At 41.8% G+C, this 25,938-nt stretch overlaps 1 protein-coding gene across 2 annotated transcripts; it reads left to right on the top strand.

The window, feature by feature from the left end:
- Positions 1 to 106: 106 nt before the first annotated feature.
- On the top strand, positions 107 to 25,457 carry mmut (methylmalonyl CoA mutase). Of its 2 annotated transcripts, none has more exons than XM_041975664.1 (13): positions 107 to 208; positions 1,092 to 1,524; positions 3,616 to 3,983; positions 4,099 to 4,256; positions 6,018 to 6,189; positions 6,279 to 6,527; positions 6,716 to 6,827; positions 18,057 to 18,172; positions 21,589 to 21,704; positions 22,006 to 22,137; positions 22,233 to 22,380; positions 24,008 to 24,175; positions 24,573 to 25,457. In XM_041975664.1, the coding sequence occupies exons 2-13, from the start codon at positions 1,128 to 1,130 to the stop codon at positions 24,699 to 24,701; spliced, it is 2,265 nt and encodes a 754-aa protein (XP_041831598.1). In that variant the 5' UTR covers positions 107 to 208; positions 1,092 to 1,127; the 3' UTR covers positions 24,702 to 25,457. The 2 variants fall into 2 exon arrangements, with proteins under 2 accessions (XP_041831598.1, XP_041831599.1); XM_041975665.1 differs by lacking the exon at positions 107 to 208 and adding an exon at positions 250 to 335.
- Positions 25,458 to 25,938: the final 481 nt, after the last annotated feature.

Raw genomic sequence — 25,938 nt, 5'->3', positions numbered from 1 at the left:
TCCCGCTTGTTATCTCTTCTCCTCAGCTCATCACCCAGGTGACAGAAAAGGAGCAGACCCACACAGGACTGTAATTTTCACTTCCGGTGTCTCAGGTCAAAGTTGACAGCACTTGCCAGTGATTGGCTGGTTGTGAGCGTTATGAAACTTCATTGGGTAGGAAAACACACGCCTGCCACCAACCTGAGAAAGCACAACAAACTACAAGGTCAGAAATTTGTCATAATATACATGATAATTTGTGCCGTGTCACATACACGACTGCAAAAGGTTTCCTGTAGTGAATTCGGTTTTAGTTTCTACAGTAAATAAAGACATTTCCAGCCGTTTGACATGTAAGCTAGCAATTTTTCAGTTCAGCATCATGCGTGACGTTTATCTTTTCCTTCTTTTTATTAGGAAATACAGTCACTAGACCAGGAAGAGATTTATTCACTCTATAATAGTTTTATTAAATGAACGGTGTTATGCATTTTTAATTCTTATTTTAGTTGTTTGTTTCATGTAGCTATAGCTTATTTTGCTAGTCGAGTCACCACAGTGCGAAATAGTAGCTGGCGTTTCACTTTTGATTGAACGTGTCTAATCCTCGTGTAAATTATACCCAAAATATTGTTAAGTTGAAGTTTTGTTTTGTTTAACTGCGGCGTGTTTTCCTTGTGACCTTCCTTGAATGTTTGACGTTTGCCCGCGATCTTTGGGCCACTTTACACTGTGTACGCAAATATTTGACAGTACTATGGTAACATTGTTATTTCCTTTAACAGTTTACCATTTTAAAAGCTAAACTACACTGAATCTGTAGCTAAGCTGTTCAAATGAGTGAAGTCTGAGACACTGAAAGGTCAAAAACAGGATGTCTTCAAGCAGTGGTTCAGGAAGAGGTCTGCTGAATTAAAAAAGGCCACGATATTTATACATAACAATGTCCCTGATTAGATTACATTATAATGGTTTACACAACGAGTGACATAGCCCCTCATCTCATTTGACATTACTCAATTCATGCCTTTTCGAGATTCACAAACTCATATCCTATAACATGTGTACACAATCCATCTTATTTAACTGTTTCATATCTGTACCCCCAGGTTGTTCATGTGTGTCTGACTGAGCCAACAGCAAGCATGCTGACTGCGCAGAAGGCATGTGCAGTGATGGCTGCCCGCCGCCTAGCAAGAGCTTCTGTCTCCTCATCTCACACACTCCGCTCTTTGATCCACACCTCAGCGTCATTTCAGGACCAGACTGAGCTGCATCCCGAGTGGGCCAGCCTGGCCAAGAAACAACTGAAAGGGAAAAACCCAGAAGATCTTATCTGGCGCACACCTGAGGGAATCAAAATCAAGCCAGTGTACACAAAGGCGGACTCAGAGGGACGTGCTGATGAACTGCCAGGAGTGTTTCCCTACACTAGAGGGCCCTATCCCACCATGTACACTTACAGACCTTGGACAATCAGGCAGTATGCTGGCTTTAGCACTGTGGAAGAGAGCAACAAGTTCTATAAAGATAACATTAAAGGTAGTTTTTTTTTCCCCTAACATTTTTCATTCATTGTTCACCCGTAAGAAATCATCCCTCTTATTAACGTTTGGTTTGGAAATATATGGACACTGATATTTTTAACATCTTAGGGTTTTACTAAAACATATACTAGTTCTTAACTGATTATGGGCTTTAAATGCAGGCTCCAACACAATTTAATTAGAAAGTATTCACATAAAAATTTAGGAAGTCTTTTGGAATTTGATAATTACAAACTTCTCTTTTAGATGCTCAGATTGTAAGGGTTGATTGATGGTTGTGTGTATGGTTTGTCATGGCTTTGCATTAGTAGTGTCAATTGATGATGTGACAGAAGAGGGCAGCATCTCACTAAATTGAATTGTAGGGAAAGGCAAGAGCCACGGTCCTGCAGGTTTTAGATGTTTACCTGCTCCATCACACCTGATTCAAATTAAATGGATTCAACAGCTTATCAAGTTCTGCTAAATAACTCATTAAATTTAATCACGTGTGTTGAAACATGGAAACTTGCAGATCTGTGGCTCTCAAGTCCTGGAGTTGCCTTCCCTTGGGGTAGGAAATGTCATCTGCTTCAGTTCAGTCTTACAGTCCGCATAAGTGTTAACAGTGTTAAAATACCAGGTTTTTGTGATGATTACAATTTGTGACTGCAATAAATAGTTTAAAAACCTTTCTTTTAATATATAATAATAACTTTTAATATGACCCATTACCTGTTTAGTTCAATTGAAAAATAAATCTGTTATAGGGAAAAAAGTCCAATGAGATGGTTGCATAAGTGTGTTCACCCCTAAATTACTTTTTAAAATACAGTCTTCTTGAGAATGCACATGCCTTCACTTGAAGTCATTCTTATTAACCCTGGCTAAAGTTAGACTTTCAAATAGGATTTTTTTTTGCTTTTATTCATTTGCCTTTATGAGCAAAAGCATCAAAGGGATCTTAGTGTTGAAATGTTTCAGTCAGGAGAAAGGCACATTGTGGAAAAAAAATCATCAAAAAGTGGAGAAAATATGGGACAACAGTGACATTGCAAAGAGTTGGATGTACCCCCTATAAATTGAAGAAAGATGAGACAAGAATTGGTCAGGCAGGCTGCCAAGAGACTTGCAGCAATACTGAAGGAGCTGCAGGAATTTCTGGTTGTTGCTAAATGTGACAGCAGTATTCTCCATATGGGGTTGGGTTGGAAGACAGAAACCTTTTCTGACAATGAAATAATCCAAACTATGTTACAATTTGAAGAAGAAAAAAAAGTTAAATTTCTTAAGTACATGTAGAGAAAGGTGGTGTCGATGAGACTGGCTTGAAGTTGGGTTTTAGTCAAAGTGGAGGAAATTATGAACAGTTCCAAATAGCTGTCACCCTTTGTCCTAAACCTTTAGACATCTGTCAGAGAGCTGAAGCCGAAGATTTTCACCTTTTTATATGACGATGATTGCAAGCATGCTTTCAAATCAACAAAAGAGTGGCTTTTCCATAAGAAATCTAAAGTTATAGAATGACTCAAGTCAGAGCCCCGACTTGAAACCTCAACGGAAATCTGTTGGGTGCTGTGCTTAAGAGATGCCCTCGCATTCTGGCAGTTTGTAATAAAGAGTCAAGATGCTCTGTGCTGAGAGACTCCCACCAAAGCAGACTGAATGCTGTGATTAACTCAAAAGATGCTTAAACAAACAAAAATGCAACCAGCTTATTTTATTTTTTATCTTTCTCCCCCCTAAGCAGGTTTGTTTTTTAATTGTGCAGGTTATAGGTCACTTTAAAGTTAGGAAAACTTTTGAAATGTTTTTTTGTGGTTTTATTATTTTAACATGACAAACCTGTTTTATAACAGGTGTGTTTAAACCTTTTATATCCACTGTATGGAACAGAGCTGTGTTCTTTGTTCAGTAGTCCTCATCAGCACTGTTACACCACACTCGTGGTTGCCTTACTGAGGCTTCCTACATTGAGACTGTACTACTACTACTGTACTGAGGTTTTCATTGCTCTCCATGAGCTCCCATGCATGGCTGTCCTTCACCACATTAATCTCCTTTTCCTGTTTCTTTACCCGTTACCTGTTTGGTTTTCTTATTTCAGCCGGTCAGCAGGGTCTTTCTGTGGCCTTTGACCTCCCGACGCACCGCGGCTACGACTCGGACAATATTAGAGTCCACGGGGATGTTGGAATGGCTGGAGTGGCCATAGACACAGTGGAGGACATGAAGATGCTCTTTGACGGGATCCCTTTGGAGAAGATGTCGGTGTCAATGACCATGAATGGAGCAGTTATTCCTGTGCTGGCGATGTTTATTGTGACTGGAGAGGAGCAGGGTGTGCCCAAAGAGAAACTAACCGGGACTATTCAGAATGATATTTTAAAGGAGTTTATGGTACGCAACACTTATATTTTCCCCCCAGAGCCTTCCATGCACGCCATTGCAGACATCTTTGCATATACATCCAAGGTATGTACCTCAAGGGGGAAGAAATCTGCAATGGAAACCATGTAACATACTCAGTGTCATACAATATTATAACTGATGGAACTTAACTGATGTACTTCCATGACCATGTTCACAGCACATGCCTAAGTTCAACTCCATATCCATCAGTGGTTACCATCTTCAGGAAGCTGGCGCTGATGCCATCTTGGAGGTAGCCTACACTATCGCTAACGGCCTGGAGTACTGCCGCACTGGTCTGAAAGCAGGTTTAACCATCGATGAATTTGCTCCAAGGTACAAAACATCCAAGTACCAAAGATACTAGATGTGATGTACATGTTAATGGCTCCTGCAGCTGTCCAAGACTGCGGCAGGTTGAGATCATAACGCTTCTACACAAATAAAACAGTTCCTATATTTATTTATATGAATATTAACATTAAACTAAACCTGTTACATGTCATTTGAACTAAATGGTAGTTGCAATTGAAAATGCAAAGTACTAATGTAAAGAAAATTATGGACTTTTTGAAATGGCAAACTGGTCCTCTTTGTAATCTGCAGCCATCCACACTTGCTCAGGTGTTGGGATTGAATCAAAGAGAAGCTTTCATGCAATCCTTTGGCTTCCTTAGCTGTTCAGTTTATATGAATAGGCTTATATTAACTCAGTGATTTGTGAATATTAATGTATATATTATTATAATGGATTTGTTTTAACTGGATTATAGTTTGATTACAGTGAATTGGATTTAATTGGACTGTGTCAGTAAAAATGCCTTGAAATGACTTTACTGTGAAGTGGCACTATACAAATAAAGCTGAATTGATTTGAGTTTAGCACACATGAAAGGGGCCTCCTTGGGGAGTGGTGTGCTTTATATCTCCCTTAAACCTGGTGTTTTCTTTAAGATTGTAGTGTAGTGTCATCACACTACTGCTTCTGAGTCTGGTAAGGCTTTTAAATGTGATTTGGGATAAATCATTCCAGTTTCTTGGTGGTTTCAAATGACTGCCAAATTGTCCAGGACTTGTCGCTTCAGCAAATTTAATCTGAGGATGGAACAACAGATTCTCAGATATTCATCATAAAATCTAAAAGTAACTTTTGGAAGTGCGGGTTTAGAAGTACATTTATCTGTTAGATATTAGGCACTGATCCACAGAGGATCATATGTTTGCCATTTTGGTGTACACACACATTTGTGTCAAACGAGCTGATCTAAGAGGAGATATTCAGTTTTTTCTGCACTATTCAAAGGTGTGTGTAAAACCAATCTGTTTGCTCTCTTTTTATGACTTCAGAGACAATTTGTATAAATGTCTCCATTCAATCTTTAATCATCTATAAAAATATCTATCCATGTATGTTATCTTTATTCACAAATGATTGCTCTGATAATTTTGCTTTACTCACATTTTTGTCTTTGTGCCCTTAATGTCGACTTTCTTTTTCCACTTTCACTCTTTGACACAGTGGCTGTTCAGTGTTGTAATAACATTAGAAGATAGTGTCCTGTCTTTGCAATAGCAGCATCAGTTCTTCTTAGCTTTTGCATTATTTGTTTGATTTGTAGTATGATTAAAAGCCTTTCCATGTTGAAATAGAGAGAGCATAGAAATAATTAATTTATTTTGGCTGGAAAGCTGCAGCATAATCGCAGCATTTGTTATGTATAAGTGCAGCTGCTTGACACATATTTCTTTTACAACTGAGCTGATATGGCAGGTTTGGGACTTGTTATATGTGTACTGATGACAACATAGTTGAATTTATCTATTTAATATAACCTGAAAAAAAGGTATAATTTGCATTAATTCCAGAAAAAGGCGGGGAAGCAAGTCAGGACTTTAGATGATAGAATTTGCTGTCAGGTATTTGTTAGTGTCATGTAGCTGTAAGGTCACTTATTCAGTTCATAATAAGAAATAGAGCTTAATTAGTGCCTTGTACAACAGGTTGCTGAAGGCCAAACAGTTGCCTTTATCTCTGTTTTATATTTTTTATTTAACATTTTATCATTTTAAATTGTTTTTCTATTTGTGTCCTGTCAGGTTGTCATTCTTCTGGGGTATAGGGATGAATTTCTACATGGAAATAGCCAAACTGAGGGCAGCCAGGAGGTTATGGGCCACTCTCCTTAGAGAAAACTTCCAGCCCAAGAATGCAAAGTCTCTCCTTCTGCGCACACACTGCCAGACCTCAGGCTGGTCTCTCACTGAACAAGTAAATATGGATCATTATATTAAACTGAGTTCTTGTAGTGTTCCTAAACCGTCTGGCATTAAGAAATGACCTGCTAGGATTGTTTTTAGGATCCATACAACAACGTGATCCGCACCGTGATCGAAGCCATGGCTGCTGTGTTCGGGGGCACCCAGTCTCTCCACACCAACTCTTTCGATGAAGCTCTCGGTTTGCCTACTGTGAAGAGCGCTCGCATTGCCAGGAACACCCAGATCATCATCCAGGAGGAGTCGGGCATCCCCAAAGTAGCGGATCCCTGGGGGGGCTCCCACATGATGGAGGCTCTTACTGATGATGTCTACAATACTGCTCTGAAGGTTCGTCCATGGGGCAAATGGGAAGTAGTAACAAATCAGATTACATATAATATTTATTTTTATATTTATCTATTTATTTATTAATATTGTTATTTTTATTATGGTTAAATACAGTTGTATTGGAAACACCTTGACTATAAGTTCACCACAGTAACCTATGATCATAGCCAGTGTTCTTCTCTTCACAGTTCATTAAAGACATTGAGGAGATGGGAGGCATGGCCAAAGCTGTGGCAGAAGGCATTCCCAAGCTTCGTATTGAGGAATGTGCTGCACGGAGACAGGCTCGCATCGACTCAGGTGCTGCAGAGACATACCTTTTTAATTCTTTATCCTCGTACCCCACTATAAGGTTAGGATGCTGCTGTTTTTCAGCTGGCAGACATCTGAGTTTTGGTTGCACTGCAGCATGAGAGACAGCATGAAAACTGCATCATGCAAAGGTTCGGTTAAAAGATTTTCTAGCTGTGAATAGTTAACTTAGAGATGATTTGTAAAAGGCATGAAGTTAACAACGCCCCCACTTCTTTCATATTTTAAAAAAAGATTACTTTTTTATGTCCTTTTTTTTTAATGGCTTCAGAATAATATCAAATGGAAGCAAGACAGGCAGCAGATATGCAGTCAGCCTGCAGTCGTGTCATTAAGTAATATCTCCCTTTTGGAAGCTCAAAGCAAGTTCAGTTCATCCATGTATTCAGTTCACATGACAGAGGTATGTATGTAAGGCTTATTTAGATGTTCATTTGAAAACTTCTGACACTTAATTTTGTGGTGAGCATCCGTTAAAGATTTTCTTTACATGACTCTTCCATCAGGTTCATGTTTGTATAGTAGAACAAAGCAACACTGCTCCTGTTTTTCAGGTATTTTGGAGTCCAATAGATGTTTTGATGAGCATTTTTTCTCAGGAGCTAACATTTGTCTTCCAAACCAATGTTCCTGATAGCTACTATTAACTTTTTAACTTAGCTTAGAGGAACATGTGGTGCTGCTTTTATTTTTGTTTCCACACAAAAGGAAACTCTTGATCAATTTTCTTTTTTTTTTTTTTTTTTTTTTTTAACCTGTCTTGTCCAGCATCGTTGCAAACAGAATGATTGTCTGGCTGCTGTCTGGTGCTGGGCAATTTTACTCTATCAAGCAGGGATTTATACTACATGTATAAAGTCCCTCTTGATGACATGAAAAACTTTATTAAATCAGACTCTTAATGCTGGACTCGACCGGAGGGGACAGAGAGAGAGAGAGATAGAAAAGAAAGTAGAGAGAAGAGGGAGGGGAGAGAGAGGGACAGAAAGGGTGTGGGGAGTGCGGGTGGGGACTTAAAACATTATACAGAAAACCATGTAATCCATACTACTTGCAACATATATAGCTAAGATCATCCTGGCCAGTAGGTCATTACACAACTAGTTGATAATAGTAACAATAATAATAATCACAATAATAGTAATAATAATAATAGTAGTAGTAATAATAATAAGAGTAGGAGTAATAATAATAATAATAAAAAAAAAGAAAAAAAAATATGATAATAGATATAAGTGAAACTGCTGTATTCAAGAACACGCGCAGAGAAACCTGTGTGGATATGCTGGAGAACTCGGCCACACGGCGACGCAAAGACTGTGTGGAGACGTTCAGGAAGGAGTGACCATGCAGAGTGATCATGCAGATGCCACCTCACTTGAACAGAGGCCAGAGTGAGGCCAGCGGTCCAGAGACCCAGGCCACCAGCCCCCCCGTAGGCTACAGATCCCGACCGGTCCACAGAGACGACCACTCGCCCGCCCAGGAAGGCAGCAGCAGGAGACCCCAGCAGGAGCCGCCCCGCGGACACAGGGCACCGGCCCCGGCAGGCCGAGGCCAGCAGTCCCCGACCCCCCCGGGCACCGGCCGCCCGGGACAGACGGGGCAGAGGGCCCGGGCCCAGGAGCGCAGGGACACCCCCCACCCCCACAGGCCAAGGGCCAGCACGCCACCCGGGGGGACCCGGCCCGCCCAGACGGCCACCGCCAGAGGCCAGCCCCACACCCCAGCGCCCAGCCGCACACCCACGAGAACCAGTCCTGTCCCCCCCCCCCCAGACCAACACACACAAACACACACACTCTCCTTCCACTCCTCCATTCATCCTCCCACACATACACCATCCAACCCTCACATACTCTGTCCTCCCACACACACACACCATCCTTCCACCATCCATCCTTCCACACACACACCATCCTTCCACCATCCATCCTCCCACACACTCACCATCCTTCCACCATACACTCTCCCACACCTACCCCATCCTCCCACACACACATCATCCCTCCACCACTCATCCTCCCACACATACACCATCCTCCACCTTCACACCTCCCACACACACACACACACACCATCCTTCCACTACCCATCCTCCCACACATACATCATTCTCCTACACATACACCGTCCTCCCTCTCCTACACCAAACATCCACCTTCACGTACCCCATCCTCCCACACACACACACACCACCCCTCCATCACCCACTCTCCCAAACATACACCACTCCCCCAAACACACACCATCCTCCCTCCCATACACCATCCATCCTCCTGCACACACACCATTCTTCCACCATCCATCCTCCCACACACTCCCCATCCCTGCACCATACATTCTCCCACACATACCCCATCCTCCCCCACATACATCATCCCTCCACCATTCATCCTCCCACACCCACACCACCCCCCCTCCCACACACCACACATCCACCGCCACACACCCCACCCTCCCACACACACACACCATCCCTCCCCCACCCATCCCCCCACACACACACCACTCTCCCCCCCCACACACACACACACACACAAACACCATCCCCCCACCACCATCCTCCCGCCACCCCACGCCGCGGGGGGACAGCCCCAGCCAGGAGGCGAGGAGACACGAACCAGGCCCCCACCCCCCCCACCCCGCCCCAGTCCCCCACTCCCCACCCCCAAAACAGCACCTTCCCCCCAGGGCCAGCAGCCAAACCCCCCGGGGCAGCCCGCCCACGCCCCGGGCCAACGCGACAGGCCACCCGGCCCGCCCCGCCCCCGGGCCATCCATGGAGACAGGGGCGCTTGAAGATCCCATCCCCCCTCCCTCCCCCACTAGTGAGGGAATATATTATGTGCTGTTTGCAATTAAAAAAAAGAGGGTTAAAATTGGGGGGCAGTAACTGCATTGAGGAGGGGGTGGGGCCACCTGAGCAGTCCCACCCACCTGACCTTGCATGTTCCACCCCCCAAAACGTGTTTGTATGTTGCAAATGTTATTTGTGCTCAGTGACTAAGTGGAATTAAAAGCTGGGAGGCATGCTGCCGCTCGGCGAAGCAACGGGGCCACTATGATGACCCCCCTGCCCCGCCCAGCGCAACAAGCACACCCCCCACGGCCCTACCTGTGTATGTAGTGAAGAGTGGGGAGGGGAGGGGTCAGGAGATGTAGGTCCAGAGGGGGGTAAGCCTCCCCCCTGGAAGACGACCCGCCAGTGGCTTAGGGCGCCCCCGTCCCCCGCCGGCCCCGAAGGGCGTCACAGGCCCAGAGCAGGCACCCCAACCCAGGCACGCCACGAACCCCCCCAGGGGCCAGCCCCCAGCCCAAGGGGCCACTTTCCTCTTTCTGAGTGGGAGGGGGGCGAGGCGAAGGAAGGGAACCCCAGGCCCCCGCCCCCAACACCCAGCCAGGGCGCCCCCCAGAGGACATGTCCTAACCCCCTGCAAACGCACACACACTCTCACACACCTCTATACACCAACACCTCAATACGTGCACATACCTCCACACACACACGTCACGCACATACCTATAAACACACACACCGGTGCCCACATACACACACACTCTCATACCCCTCCATACACATACACCACTACACACACACTCACATACATACCTGCATATACACACAAGCACCTCCATACATACTCACGCCTCCACCCACTCCTTCACTCCTCCACACACACCTCGACCTCCACGTGCACACACTCATATATACATACCTTCACACACACCCACATCCCACATAGACCTCCACACACACACCCGCACACTACTCACACACACACATACACGCACACACCCAGACCTTCATACACACCCACACACACATACAGCACACACGTCCCTCTACACCCACCCACACACCAGCATACCCACAGACACACACACACACACACCCACACACAAACACACCCCCACCCAGGTTCCGGGGCTGCGACCAAGCACCAGGGCACGGACCAACCCCCGGCATGGCACATCAGGACGGGCCCAGCTCCCCCCAGCAGCGGCAGACCCCCCACCCCCAGGAGCGGGGGGAGACCCGACGCCCCAGAGCCCGGGGCCCCCACCCGGCCCACCCCGGGCCCGACCGGCCACCCGGCCAGGGGCCGACGGACACCGACCCAGGCACCCCGGCAGCCACCCCCCACCGCCACGAGGCAGCCCCACCCCGGGGCCCACCCAATGCCGCCCGCCCAGACCGGAACCCCCAGCCGACCCAGCAGCGGAGCAGCCTAGATCCCCACCCAGGAGACAACCGGAGACCTGAAGCCACCAGGGACCCCCCACCCACATCCGCCCCCATCCCAGCGAAGCCGCAATCCTCCACCTACATTAAGTGATGTAGCCAGTCACAGGGGACCAGAGGGAATGAAAGTCATCTGACTGGTTCCTGGAGGAGACAGACATTGTCTCAATGCTGATGTGATCTAACAGGAGATTTCTAAACTGCTGGATAGACAAATTATTCTTATCTTTCCAGTTCACAAGAATAGTTTTCTTTGCGATGCATAAGACTGCGAGGACCAAGTTTATGGAGTGTATTCCTATGTTAGTGTCACCCAGGTCGCCCAGTAGGCAAAGTGTGGGGTTTGTAGGAAAACTAGTTTTAAACCATTTTGAGAGATCTTCACACACCTTAATCCAGAACCTTTGGACAGGTGTGCAGGACCACAGCGCATGGATGTAGCTATCAGAGGTGTTCTCAGAGCAGTGTGGGCAGATATCTGATGGTGAAAGGCCCATCCTGAACATCCTGTGTCCTGTATAATGAGTTCTATGGAGAATTTTGAATTGTATTAGTTGTATATTTGAATTCTGAGTCATTTTAAACGTGTTTAAACATATTTGTGACCATCTTTTCTGATCAAAGTTATTAGATAAATCATCTTCCCATTTTGAAGTTGGGAGAGATATCCTGTCTTCTAGCTTTGCAAGTAATCTATATATTTTTGATAATAATTTTGGAGTATTATGATTCAGGAATTCTGCTATTCTGATAGGAAGCTGCAAGTCTAACTGTACAGGGGTATACTTCTTACATATAATTGATTTTAGTTGGTGGTACTCTAAGAATTTATTGCTGTTGATTCCATACTGTGAGACAATTGTGTTGAAAGATACAAAGTTTCCATTTTCTATTATCTGTCCTAACTGTTGTATTCCTTTAGTCTTCCATTGAGTGAAGTTTATCATCTTTTTGTTCTGCAGGATGTCAGGGTTGTTCCAGATGGGTGTAAGTCTACATGGAAAGAGGGAAGATCTGGTTATCTTACAGAATTCCCACCAAGCCATTAAGGAAAAACGGATGTTAAGGCTTTTAAAGCACTTATATGGTTTAATGGTTGAGCTGATGAACGGCAGGTCAGAGATGACTAAGTCCTCACACAAAGCCTGCTCCACATCTAGCCACGGCTCATCCAGATAACTGGGTTTGAGCCACTTGGAGATGTACTGCAGCCTGTTAGCTATAAAGTAGTGATTAAAGTTTGGTAGGATCCAGTCCTCCTCTATCTTTAGTCTGCTGTAAGGTTTTAAGACTGATACGTGACGGCTTGTTTTTCCAAAGAAACTTGGATATGAAAGAGTCCAGAGATTTAAACCAACTGGTGGAGGGTTTAGTGGGTATCATTGAAAATAAATAATTAACTTTAGGTAGAATCATCATCTTAATGATGGCAACTCTCCCCATTAGTGAGATGGGTAAGCGCCTCCACCGTAAGAGATCATCTTCTATTGTTTTTAGTAGCTGAACATAGTTTAATTTTGTTAAATCTGATAATCTGGGGGAAATATTTATACCTAAATATCTAATGTTTCCTGTCTGTATTTTGATATTAGGGATGTTTTGTAGGTCACAGTTGATGGACATGGCTGTAGTCTTAGACCAGTTAATAGAATAATCAGATATTGATGAGAACTTATTAATAACTGTGATTGTCTCAGAGAGTGATGTTTGTGAGTTCTGAAGGAAGAGTAATACATCATCTGCATAAAGACTTATTTTATGTTCTATATTTTTGCCCTGGATTCCTTTAATTTCTGTATTTTGTCTAATAGCAGCTGCTAACGGCTCTATGAAAATGGCAAAAAGTGAGGGGGAGAGTGGGCAGCCCTGTCTGGTGCCTCTCTGTAAGCGGAAGCTTGGAGAAGTTTGATCGTTGGTTTTCACACATGCATTTGGGTTATTATATAATATTTTAATCCACTCTATGAAAGAAGGTCCAAACCCAAATTTGTCTAGTGTTGCAAATAGAAACTTCCAGTTTACCCTGTCGAAGGCTTTTTCTGCATCTAGAGAAATGATTGTGGATTCTAGATTATGTAAAGTAGAGTAATCAATGAGGTTAATTAGTCTACGTGTGTTAGTAGATGAATGTCGACCTTTTATAAAACCTGTCTGGTCCGGATGTATTATAAGAGGGGTTATTTTTTCTATCCTTCTGGCAAGAGCTTTACTAATTATTTTCAGGTCTACATTTATTAAAGATATGGGACGGTAACTGCATGGAAGTGTGGGGTCTTTGCCTGGTTTTAGCAATAGTGTTATATTAGCTAAGTTCATATTTTGCGGTATTTTTTGTTTTTCCTGTATTTCTAACAACATATTATAAAATGTAGGAGCTAGCGTTGTCCAGAATTCCTTGTAAAATTCTGCTGAGTAACCATCTGGACCCGGGGCTTTATTGTTGGGCATATGTTGGAGAGCTTCGTGGAGTTCATCTACAGTAATAGGTGCATCTAAATTTATTTTATTTTCATTTTTTAGTTTTGGTAGATTAATGTTGTTAAAAAATTGTTCAATATGTTCATCTGTTGGATTAATCTGTGATTCATATAATGTTTTATAGAAGCTTCTAAACGTGTCATTTATCTTGTCTGAGTCATGGCTGATGTTTCCGTCTTGATCTTTAACAGAGGAGATTGTTGTTTTCTCCTTGTTTGTTTTTAGTTGATTTGCTAAAAACTTTCCAGATTTGTTACTGTGTTCAAAGTTCTCCAAGCGAAGTCTTTGCACTAAAAACTGTGTTTTTTTATCTATAATTTCTTTAAGCTGCAATTTAGTTTTCCTTATATTATTCATTGTGTGCTCTTCGGGGGAAATGCGGTAAGCCTCCTCCAATGATTTAATCCTGAGTTCTAATTCTAAAACTCTTGCTGTTTCCTTCTTCTTCTTATGTGAGGAGAAGGAAATTATTTTCCCTCGCATTACTGCTTTTCCTGCTTCCCAAAGGAGACACGCTGAAGTTTCAGGCATGTCATTTTTTTCTATATAAATTGACCATTCTTTTTTAAAATAATCAATAAACTCAGGATCTTTCAATAAAGAGGTGTTAAATCTCCAGCTTTTACCAATCGGTTTATTATTTTTGTTTCTCAGAGTGAATGAAACTGGTGCGTGATCGCTAATGCTGATTGGATGTATCTGAGTCTCTGAAATGTCGCCCATTAGTGAGTTACTATTTAATATATAATCTATTCTAGAGAAGGAGTGGTGAACTGAAGAGAAGAAGGTGTATTCTCTTAGTTTAGGATGGTGAGAGCGCCAAGCATCGCAAAGACCAAAATCCTTCATGTACTGTTTGATAGTTTCTGACGACTGCCAGACTCGATGACTGGCTGATGTGCTGCAGCGATCTTGTTCAGTCAAGACTACATTAAAATCACCAGCTAGCACTATTCTGTTATCTGAATAATTCTGGAGTGTAGCAAACAGGGAGTGGAAAAAGGAGGGATCATCTGCATTGGGGCCATATACATTGGTAATACATAATTTGATATTACAAATAGATAATAAAGTTATCAGAAATCTGCCTTCCGGATCCACTACTGTGCTATCTATGTCAAAATTTAGTCTCTTATTAATAAGAGTAGCTACTCCTCTCTGCCTAGAATTATAACAGGCTGAGTAAACATGAGGAAACTGAGCTGTTTTAAGAAGATCTATGGTTGAGTTTGTTAAATGAGTCTCTTGTAGTAAGACAATGTCAGCCTGCAGCTCCTGTAATTTATTAAAGATCTTCAACCTCTTCTCCCTGGAACCGGCTCCATGTACATTCCAACAGACGATTTTTAACATGGTTATTGTGAACGGTTTAATGCTTCATGCGTGTTACTGACGCGTGTGTCTTTGTGCGCCCCTCTTGCGTGTTCGCGCGTGTTTGCATGCAGCCTGATTGCGCGCGTTTGTCCGTATGTTAAATGTCCGTATATGTACCTTAATGCGTGTTCTCTCATACATAAAACGCGAGTGTTTATATTTATCATGTATGGTGCGGCTGTGCGTCCTGACGGTTTTTGACCGGCCGCGTGCGCTGCTGATATTACGAGCTGGATTACAATTAACAGTGAAAGCGTGAAAGATAGTGAAAAGTGAGAGAAGTATTTGTGTGAAATATAAAAACAAAACAGAAAAAAATACATCGATCTAGGTGTAGAGGCTGTGGTGAGACGAGCAGTGTGTTCTACTGTCAGTGATCTATAATGGCGAGTTAAGAGTGATCATTTGGAGAGATTGACATACAGCACCTGGGATCAGAAGAGCCACGGAGTGATGTCCGGGTCGCGGTACAGTTGTCCATTAATAAACAGTTTATCCACCGCGATGACAGCGCGAGCGCCATTAGCCATAGATTTCCGTCTGATGGGAAACAGGATTCTCCGTCGGTCCAGAATCTCTCTCGGATATTGGTCGTTTACTCCGAAGTTGGTCCCCTTCAGTTCGCGGCCCTGGTTCTTCACCTGCTCCTTCTGTTTGAAGCTGACGAACTTCGCTACGATGGGTCTTGGTCTGCTGGACCCGGGTTTCCTCCCGCCGAGCCGATGGACTCTGTGAAAGGAGATGTTTTTCACCGTTTCCTCCGGGAGCTTCAGGTGGGTTTTGATGAAGTTTTTCACCGTGGTCTCGGGGTCCTCCTCCGTCTGCTCTGGAATCCCTGCAAATACCAGGTTCTCTCTCATGCTCCGCGCCTGCAGATCGATCACCGTTTCCTTGATCTTCTTATTTTCATCTGAGAGACGGGTCAAGCCCTCGGTGAGGGATTTTACCGTCTCTCTGAGACCGGCATTTTCTGCAGCCAGACTTTCCACCTGCTTCTGGCTGAATTCTAATGATTCACGTAGCGCCTGGAACTCTTTGTGGAGAATTTCTACCAGACTCAAACGCGCATCAAAACTACTGAGTTTCTTATCTATGGAGATCAGAACATCTGTTGAGTCGTTCCCCGGTGGTGAAATAGCTCCAGGTGAATCCTCATTTCGCTGTCTCTTGGATTTAGATGAGGTGGAGGGGGTGGAGGTGTTGTTTGGTTTCCCCATGACGATTCTGTCGTAACAACGATCTATAAAATCTGTCAGGCTGGCCAAATCCTCCCCGCTGTGCTCCAGAGTGTACCTTTTAAAGACACTATAGTCCTACTTTAAAGAATATTTTGATTAAGTTGGCACAAAATACAATCGATTGAAAGTATAAATGTTTGGGCGCCTAGTTTGAATCTGCCGTCTCCCCCGGAACTACGTCACCTACAGCATTAGCGTCACTTACCTGCCACCAGCGCTCACTTACCTGCCACCAATTTTCTACTCACTGAGAAACTGTGAGCAGGACGGGTGCCTCAACATTTGCTTGCCCTTGTAAATCCCTCTGGGATGCACTTGGTGCTTTCAGACAGAAGTAGCTAAAAAGTGAAGTTGTGCTTTAATAGATAAAGTAATTATATTGTTGTGTTACATTTAGCTTCAAAGGAAACTCTTAATTTGAGCTGGGTTGTAAATCAGTGACACCAGTAATGAACTGCAACAAATGTATTATCAGCACATCTAATTTTTTCATGTCTTCATAATTTGATCCTTAGAATTAACGAGTGAGCTTTTTTTTGTGTCATAATGGTCCACAAACATGGACCGTGGGAAGAGAAAGCTCTCTGCCCAGGGATTTTAGTTCTAGCTCATTGAATTTATTATCCTGTGAACTTGAGGGTTCAAACAGGCTCATAATGTTAAAGGAGTTTGGATAAATATTCAGGACCAAGACCATTAAGAGTCTTAAAAAACAGTAAAAGAGTCTTAAAATCTTATAAATGCACATAAAAGTAGTAACAGATCCAAGTATTACTTGCCAATAAGGTTACATTTTTCAATTTAAAATGACTTACTTTTGGCCTGTATTTAGTTTCAGTGCCTTTGTGTGTGTATACTACATGAAACAACTTCTTAGTTCCTTTTTAGAAACAACAAAACTCCCCAACTAAATACAATAATGAAGATACAGACATTAATAACATTACAAACTTGGTGAAATGGTTTGAAAAGCCAATTGTTCACGGGGATTGTGTGTATTATTTATGTTTTTGTTGTCAGGTTAGCCGTATATGATTATTATGAAGGAGATATGTTGAGGCTTCTGTCTTTCCCTCTGGCATATATGCATGCTTCTACTTCATAAAGACACAAGTGATTGCTACCGAACTGAGCAGAACCTTTACATACTGTGTAAAATCCCTCTGATACCATCTCTCATTGAAATTCATTGCATTTCTGCATCACAAATCTCCTGACAGACTTTTCTCTTCTGGAGGGCTTTAAATTCCTGTCACCCATGTTAGGGTTGGATTGTAACTCTGTACTCTTCTTCAGTGAATAAAGAGACACAAAAGACTATTTTTCTCATTTGAAAAGGAAATAATACCACAACGACTGCGTCAGGCAGGCTTACGCTGCTGTGATTTGAGGAGCAAAAAAGCATTCAAAGATCAAAGTCGTGTTGCAGGTACTGCTTCCTTTCATAAAATATCAAAACCATAAATGTTGCAGAACTCTGAGCAGCTACCTTCTGTATAAACTGTGTGAGGCATAAAATGCAAAAGCTCTGTTCTGATTTGTTTGAGATTGTCCGAGTTAGATGTTCTAGTAAAAATATAAGCAGCAAATTAGCAAATTCAAACAGCTACAGTCACATTTTTACTACTATTTCAGCACCTCTGCAAACAATTAGTGTCTCACAAGCTTCTTACACATGTTTTCTGAAATGTTCATTAGAAAACTAAAGCAGTGGGTTGCTTAGGTTACCCAACACAAATGCAGAAGCTCACAATGAAAGTGTTTTTGTTCCTTGCCACGTCTCCTGTTTTCTTTGTGTTTAGTGGTGAGTGACTGATCCAACCACGTAACGCAGCCTGGCTTCTCACGTGTCTGAATGCCGCTTCTGCTTCACATTTTCAGGATCAGAAGTCATTGTTGGGGTGAACAAGTACCGCTTGGAGACAGAGGAAACTGTGGATGTGTTGGCCATAGATAACACCATCGTACGTCAGAAACAGATCGAGAAACTGAAGAAGGTCAGTATGGCAGTGCTGTTACGAACCAGCTACTCGTTCATATAGAAATGAACAAAGGACGTTTAATTTGAAAAACCTGGAGTTTAACAAGAGTTTTTCAGTGTTAAATAAAATAGTGCTTTGAGAGGGTTGTTCTTGGCCACCTGAGAGGACAGGTAGCACCTTTTCAAGATCCATTACAGTTTGCATGCAGGAAGGCGTGAGTGTGGATGATGCTCTACTGTACATGCTTTACACTGTTTATCAGCACCTTGAGAAAACTGGTAGCTCTATTCGAATCATGTTTTTTGATTTTTCTAGTGCTTTTAATACAATACAACCACATATTTTAGCTAATAAGTTATTGAATTTTAATTTGCATAATAAGACTGTCGCCTGGGTTTTAGACTATCTTTTAAACCGTCCTCAGTTTGTAAGACTGGGTGACAAATGTTCTGAAAGGATTTTAACAAAAACTGGAGCTCCACAGGGCACCGTTTTATCTCCTTTTTTTATTCACTCTGTACACAGCCGACTATAGATGCAGTCATGCATCCTGTCAGATGTAGAAATTTTCTGATGATACTGCCTTGTTGGGCCTGATTTCCCAGGATGATAACTTGGTCTACAGGGAAGAAATTGACTCTTTTGTTGGTTGGTGTGAGGCCAATTTCTTACAGCTAAATCTAGACAAAACACAGGAGTTAATTATTGATTTCAGGATAAAAAGGGGAACAGTCTCTCCAGTGGTCATCAAAGGCCAGGCTATTGAAATAGTTGAAAGTTATAAGTATCTTGGAGTTCATCTGGACCATAAATTGAACTGGAGGAGGAATATTGAAGCTGTCTTCAAAATGGCCCAGGCCAGACTGTTCTTTCTGATAAAGCTTCATTCTTTTGATGTGAGCAGGAGGCTCCTGTCTGTCTTTTATCAGGGGATCGTGGCCAGTGTCTTGTTTTATGCTGTACTTTGTTGGCGTGGGAACATCACTATGGAGGACAAAAGCCAAATGAACAAACTGATTAAAAAGGCCAGCTCAGTGGTGGGGCTGAGCCTGGACTCTGTGGACATTATTGTGGACAAAAGGATGAGGACCATCCTCTCCACAGCGCTTTTAGTGAACTTAAGAGCTCTTTTAGTGGGCGAATGGTGATGCCTCGGTGCTTAACTGAACACTTAAGAAAGTTTTTTGTTCCTGCTGCTGTGTGCTTTTATAATGAACACTTTTTATGAAATAATTTATGGTTGACATTTATTGTATTTGTATGTCTTTATGCTTGTGTTTGTGTTGCACAGATGTTGTAATGGTGTGTAGCAGAGTCCATTAATGTAGTGTTTATGTTGTCTGTTTTTTATTTGTGTGTAAAGTGTCCTTGGCAATTTAGTTTCCCCTCACGGGATTAATAAAGCTATCTATCTAAATAGCACAGAGTAAGGTTCAAAATTTTATTAGCATGTTTAAAGGAATAAATAAATAAAGGCCAGTACTTAAATAATAAATAAAAAATAAATAAATAAAAATGTCCCTTTTCTAAAAAGAACAGGAGGCAGGGAATGTGTATGGGCAGCATCCAGGCTTGTAGAGAGAAAAAAAATTCTAAGTTACTCCTCATGCTTTTAGTAGAAGGAAAGGTAATCCTAGTCATTTGGTGGGACGGGATCAGGGTCCTGGTACACTTCGCCATCAGCTGATGCCCGAAGTGTGTTGCTGTAAAGGGAGAGGAAAGTGCAGTTCAGGTGGTGTAGTGTCTTAGGGGGAGAGAAGAGTCAACATGTCGGCAACATGCACAAGCTATTTCACGTTCCTTAGCTGTTAGCAGGTGTTGTATTATTCTCCTCCGTCTGGGCCAAACCCTCATCAGGTCCCACCCATGCAGCAGCTCTCTGTCTCCCAGCACATCCAACTGCCTCATTCCGGTCCCTTTGCTTTCTTCTCCCATCCAATAAAAAAGGTTTTTCATTGTCCATTGTCCAGTCTAAAACTACGGGGCGTGGTGTCAAACCATGAAGTTTTTACACTGACAAATTTTCAGTGATGAAAATCACAAAAAATAACAAATTAACTTTATTAAAACTCATTATCTAAACAGGAAACTTTTTAATTTGTGTTTGTGTCTCTGGTTATTAAGTACCCAAACCAACATTTCCACAATAATTATATATATGCTAACAGCTCATTCTGTAAAGTTTCATAAATATTTATGCAACAATCGACACTGCAGTTAGGTGATTCATAGTGTGGGCAGACTGAGGAGAAAATGTTATCAGCTTGCTTTCAGGCTCATTGCCTTCATTAGAAGGTCAGTGGGCAATGAATGCCGTTTATTTTAAAGAAAAGCTTGTGAACAGGGAGAGAAAATGCACTCTGCATGGCCAGAACTGAACAGCCTGTGCTGAGTTGGATGCTTGATATAAGGGGATTTAGAAACCCTGTTAAAAATCAGGTCAGAAGCCGTATATGCTGCTTTACTGTTTAATCTGTGTACCAGCGCGCCGGTGGGATGTCGCATCAGGTAAAGCTGACTGCACTCAGGACTGGTGTGTCCTATTAGATTTAAAAGTTTTAAGCATTTTAATTTGCTACTGCCACATAATTTAGCCAGTTGGCACCATGTTTGATGTATGTATATGTGTGTAAAATCTGGAAGATGATTGAGAGATAAACATTTGTTTTTGTCACCAAGACGGATGGTAAAGCGGAAGCTACTGTGCTGCTTCTTCAATTTATGGATTGGTTGCTTATTTTTTATTTATTTTTTTTATAATCTTATACCTAATATCTGAGGTCTGGGCTGCTGATTGGGCAAAAAGAGAAATCAAATTGAAATCTGGTAAATTATTTCTGACATCTTTTATCTCCCATCTTTTAAATTGTATGAAAAAATGGTTTTCTTGGGTTCGAAAAATGGTGATGGAGGATTCTAAGTTTGTTCCAGCTAAATTCATGTGTCTTTAGAAAATGATTTTATCTTGTTTTTATTGTTTGCTTAACTGTAAAATCCAGCAGAATCAGACTGAGGCAGGGCAGCCATCTGCCTCGAGTGAGTGGAGAGGAGAGAAAAGGTGGTCAACAAATACCGTAACACAAAGCCGGGAATACCTGCTGAGAAACACAAGTTAATGACAGCAACAGATTTATATATTTAGACACACAGAGTAAAGAGTGTAGAAATGTGCTCTGTAAATCATGGATGTCCCCTTGCAACCTTGGGCTGTAGCAGCTCAACTAAAGGGATGGCATCCAAGCTAACCACATCTATGAAATTAATCAAAAAGAAAAGTTTGAAAACTAATCTTAAAGGTAAAGAAGGTGTTGGTGTACTTGCTCTTGGGTCTCTAAGCAGTGTAAAGATGGCTGAAATACTTAAAAACACACCGTATATATAGTCTGAAAGAATAAGAAACATAATAAGTTAATGTTTTGTTTATGTTTAAGGTGAAGGAGAGTCGTGACCCCGAGGCAGCAAAGAAGTGCCTGGAAGCCATAGAGGAGTGTGCCCAAACCAGGGAGGGCAACCTTCTGGGCCTGGCTGTGGAGGCAGCACGCGCCAGGTCAAAAGTCCTCAAACAAAGTCCATCTTTGAAAATTTAGTTTCTCATATGTGTTGCATAAGCTTTTTTCTTCAAAGTATAATATTTTCTAAGCAGCACAGTTCATTGTCACCACAGCGTCAAATGAAAATGTTTGGAGAGCTACAGTTTCTCCAGCTGCTACAAGAGCCTGAAATGTGTGATTTCCAGACAGGATTGATGAAGAATCTTCAAGGACTTTTCCAGCTAAATGCCCTCCAAGAGGCTGAGCTTGTGATATTTCATACACATGAGTAATGCTTCTCTCTGCTCTTCTGTTCAGATGCACTGTTGGTGAAATTACTGACGCCATGAAGAAGGTGTTTGGTGAACACAAGGCCAGCACCAGGATGGTGAGCGGTGCTTACCGCAGCGAGTTCGGAGAGCACGAAGAGATCGCCCTGTCTCACAATAGGTAGTAAAAAAAAAAATTTAAAAAATTACAGGCTGATATTTTAACTAGCTGAGTCTCATATGTTTCCTCTTTTCATATCCTTCCCCAAAAAATAGAGTTGCAAACTTTAAGAGCCATGAAGGGAGGAATCCCCGACTACTGGTGGCAAAGATGGGCCAAGACGGCCATGACAGAGGCGCCAAAGTCATTGCTACAGGGTTTGCCGACTTGGGCTTTGATGTAGACATTGGGCCGCTGTTTCAGGTGACTTTCTCAACCTGTTGTCACATATAATCATCAGAGAATATCAGCATCATGTTTGGTGAACAAGTCTGGTGATAATAGTGTTTCATTTTACCCGTCAGCAATGGAAAGTGCTTTTGTGGACATGTAGTATATTTAACATTGTTAAGCCAGTGGAAAACAACACACTGAACAGCAGCAAAGACTATCTGTTATCAACATGCCATAAAAGGATTACCTGCCGTGTTTACACAGTGTCATTCTACACTCTAAAGCTTGCTGTATGAACTTCACAAGAGCAATTTTTGCAGCCATTTGCTGTCCCTCCAGATTTCCAGGGCCAGTACTTGTGAAAAAAGGGTCTTAGTGTCTACAAAGAAGCCAATTTTAACATAATCCACAAGAAGCAGGTTTCATATGCGGTGAAAATGCCCCAAATCCTTCCTCTCAAGCCAAATTCCTCCCTATAAACTTCATATGATTTACAGATCTGGCTGAATAATTGAAATTATATAAAGAAGAGCAGTCCAAGACAAGATGCTTTACACAAGGTTGAATAAGAAAAAGAAAACAACTACATAAAATGAAAAAAAAACTTTTTGAGTAGAGGTTAGAAATTCTTTGGTTTTTGTTTAACATGAGACATAAGTAGATGCAGCCTTTTGGTGTATAAACCTAATATGCTTAAAAATTTTAAAATAACATTCTATCGATAAGTGCTGCTTCTACTTTTTGTAGGTCTTTGTATTTAAGAGTCCAAACAGGTAAACAACCGACTGCTAAGCGACATTGTCGTTGGGTCGGGGCTTTAAGGAGCATAGGGAGGTAGTTCAGGTAAGATTAGCCCATAGAGCAGTTGAATAACAGCATTTTGATTGATGCTTGTTCATAGTGGAAAAAAAGTAGGCCATGCTCATTCAGATAAAAGCCTTTATCATTTTATTCTCTGATAACATTTTTGATATTCCTTTTTTTAATATTTAAAAATAATGATCACTAAAAATATTCGGGATTCGTAAACTGTTCTCAGTTAAGGAAAAGAAAAAGAAAAAAAAACACTACCCGGTTGTTAAGCCAGACAAACAAACAAATAAATAAATAAATATATACGTAGGTTCCCATTGAATCCATTCAGGTAGACTAGATTACTTTTTGTGATTAATTTAAATGTTCTGCAAAAACAGTGTGTAAGTCGTTTTATTTATTTAGTTATACAAACCAACCAATAATAATGATTTTTGAAGATAATAAATTCCAGTTTAATGCAATCTGACTGATGATTTGCTCTGTTTGCATAACACATATATTCCAAGGTGCACGTAGAAGAGATGAAGCCCTGCATCTCCACTTTGTTGGCATAAGCGCTCAGCCACTGATCAAATGGCCTGGTGTTAAGCACATCCTCTGGCAGTAGGGAAAAAAAGAATGAAACATAAAATAAAATAGCATGTGCTGTGGTCATAGCACAGCTGCTTGAGAACTGTGCTTTGCTTTATAGCATGTCCTTTATGCCAGCTTATATATGCAGTTCGATGTTTATGCTGTTGCTTTTGACATATTTACAGTTGATATTTTTCTATATTTATTTTTTAGTTTGACTTGTATGCTTTTTTTCCCCTCTTAACATTTTGCGTTTTTGGTCCGACAGACTCCCGTCGAAGTAGCCCAGCAAGCAGTAGACGCAGATGTTCACTGCGTAGGGGTCAGCACACTTGCTGCAGGACACAAAACCCTGGTCCCAGAGCTCATCAAGGAACTACGGAAGCTTAATAGGCCAGATATCCTGGTTATCTGCGGAGGTGTCATCCCACCACAGGTAACCTCTGACAGCCCAGTTTACTGTGTTCTTACTGGTTGTAGTTTAACTAATCCTGTGGAGTGTTTTCTTTCAGTGAATATGCCATGTGTCATGACGCCAGTCTAGTGTTTCAGTAGAAAACTGGTGTGAAACTAAGTACTTTGACTCAGTTCACAGTTGATGGGGATAGAAATGAATTACCCTTACAGCTCTGGGTGACTCTGCGTAGCTTTCCAGCATGACCGCTGGTAACTTTTTACCCTGCTGTCATGCGGACAAAGACCCATAATAGTGAGAAAATGAAAACTTTAGAATTTCCCCGCCATCTTTATCCTGTATGTCTCCAAAACACTGATCCATTTTCTTTTGAGGATACTTGAAGTAATCCCTGTGTTCCTCCTCTGTGTTTGTGCAGGACTATGAGTTCTTGTATCAGAGCGGTGTGTGCGCCATCTTTGGTCCAGGAACCAGGATCCCGCAGGCTGCAGTCGAGGTGATCGACAACATTGAGAAGAGCCTGGAAAAAATACGGCAGGCCATGTAAAAACAAACAGGAAAAAGACAAGAAAAACTAGACTGTAAAAAGTTTGATCGTGTAACATACGAGAGCCACCACTTGTGTACATAATCAGGTTGACCTTCTGCATGAGGATGTAAGGAACACGAGAGTTGATGGAGTTGTTCTACTCATGGTTACTCTCTTTTTTTCATTAACTCAAACACTCAAAACCTCAAGATGTAAACAGAAAAATAATTATTGCACCCCTTTGACACTTTTGTGTGATTGAATTGTTGTCATGATGTTTAGTAATATCCTGTAAATACTTCAGAAGATTCTGAACATGAAAATAAAAAAATAAAAAATATGATATTTCTGATATAAACATCCACACTGAGGCCAAACCATAAATCATTCTCTGCTTTTATTAAGATCCAGATTTTCACTTAACTCAGAACATTTATGAGCAGCATCTGAATGTCATTTTTAAGTATGTGTGTTTTGCTGTTTCCTAGCAAAGTGTGATTAATGACTGTAGTGGAGAGAAGCATGTGGAAAATTACATAAACCAAACCTCTTAAGAACCTTCATCCCTGCTTATTAGCTTGGACGTCATCTTATTGAAAGCGGCCTTCTGTTTCATTAACCCCCCGCTTTGCATCATCAGCTCAATACAATAAGTGTAAAGCTGTGGAAAAGTCATCACAATGTCAGAAACAGGTTGAAATAGTATTTTTGTAGTCAAGAGTCTGAATCAGATTTAACATTATTTGGTCTAAATAAAGTGTGTTAACTGGAAAAGTGGGTTGTGTATTAATTGTGTGAGCTAAGACAATGATTTTGGGATTTTTTTTTATGTAGTACTTTTAAAAAAATGAGCATTTGAATGCCTAACTTCTGGGTGTGATAGATTCAACAAGGTGTTGGAAACATTCCTCAGAGATTTTGCTTCATACGGACATGATAACATCACAGAATGCACATCCATGATGAGAATCTCCCGTTCCACCACATCCCAAAGCTGCTCTATTGGTTGGAGATCCAGTGATTATGGAGGTTATTGGAATAAAGTGAACTCATTGTCATCAGTTTTTTTTTTATTCTTTTAAGCTTCCATTGCCCAAAATAAGTGATCTTGTTCAAATTGTAGCCTCAGTTTCCTTTTATTAGCTGACATGTTTGGCATCTGGTGTGCTCTTCTACTACTGTAATCCATGTGCTTCAAGTTTGGATATAATGTGTGTTCAGAGATGGTATTCAGCTTGGCTGTAATCAGTGGTTA

The sequence above is a fragment of the Melanotaenia boesemani genome, chromosome 22 (genome assembly GCF_017639745.1).
Source record: "Melanotaenia boesemani isolate fMelBoe1 chromosome 22, fMelBoe1.pri, whole genome shotgun sequence".
NCBI classification, from domain to species: Eukaryota; Metazoa; Chordata; class Actinopteri; order Atheriniformes; family Melanotaeniidae; genus Melanotaenia; species Melanotaenia boesemani.
Note: the sequence above shows the minus strand (reverse complement) of the source record. Positions and strands in the feature narration are given on the sequence as shown.

Coding starts and splice junctions, on each gene's coding strand:
- mmut (XM_041975664.1), top strand. CDS start 1,128: ATGCTGACTGCGCAGAAGGCATGTGCAGTGATGGCTGCCCGCCGCCTA. Junction 6,528..6,715: donor TCTACAATACTGCTCTGAAG/GTTCGTCCATGG, acceptor TTCTCTTCACAG/TTCATTAAAGACATTGAGGA. Junction 24,176..24,572: donor GAGGTGTCATCCCACCACAG/GTAACCTCTGAC, acceptor GTGTTTGTGCAG/GACTATGAGTTCTTGTATCA.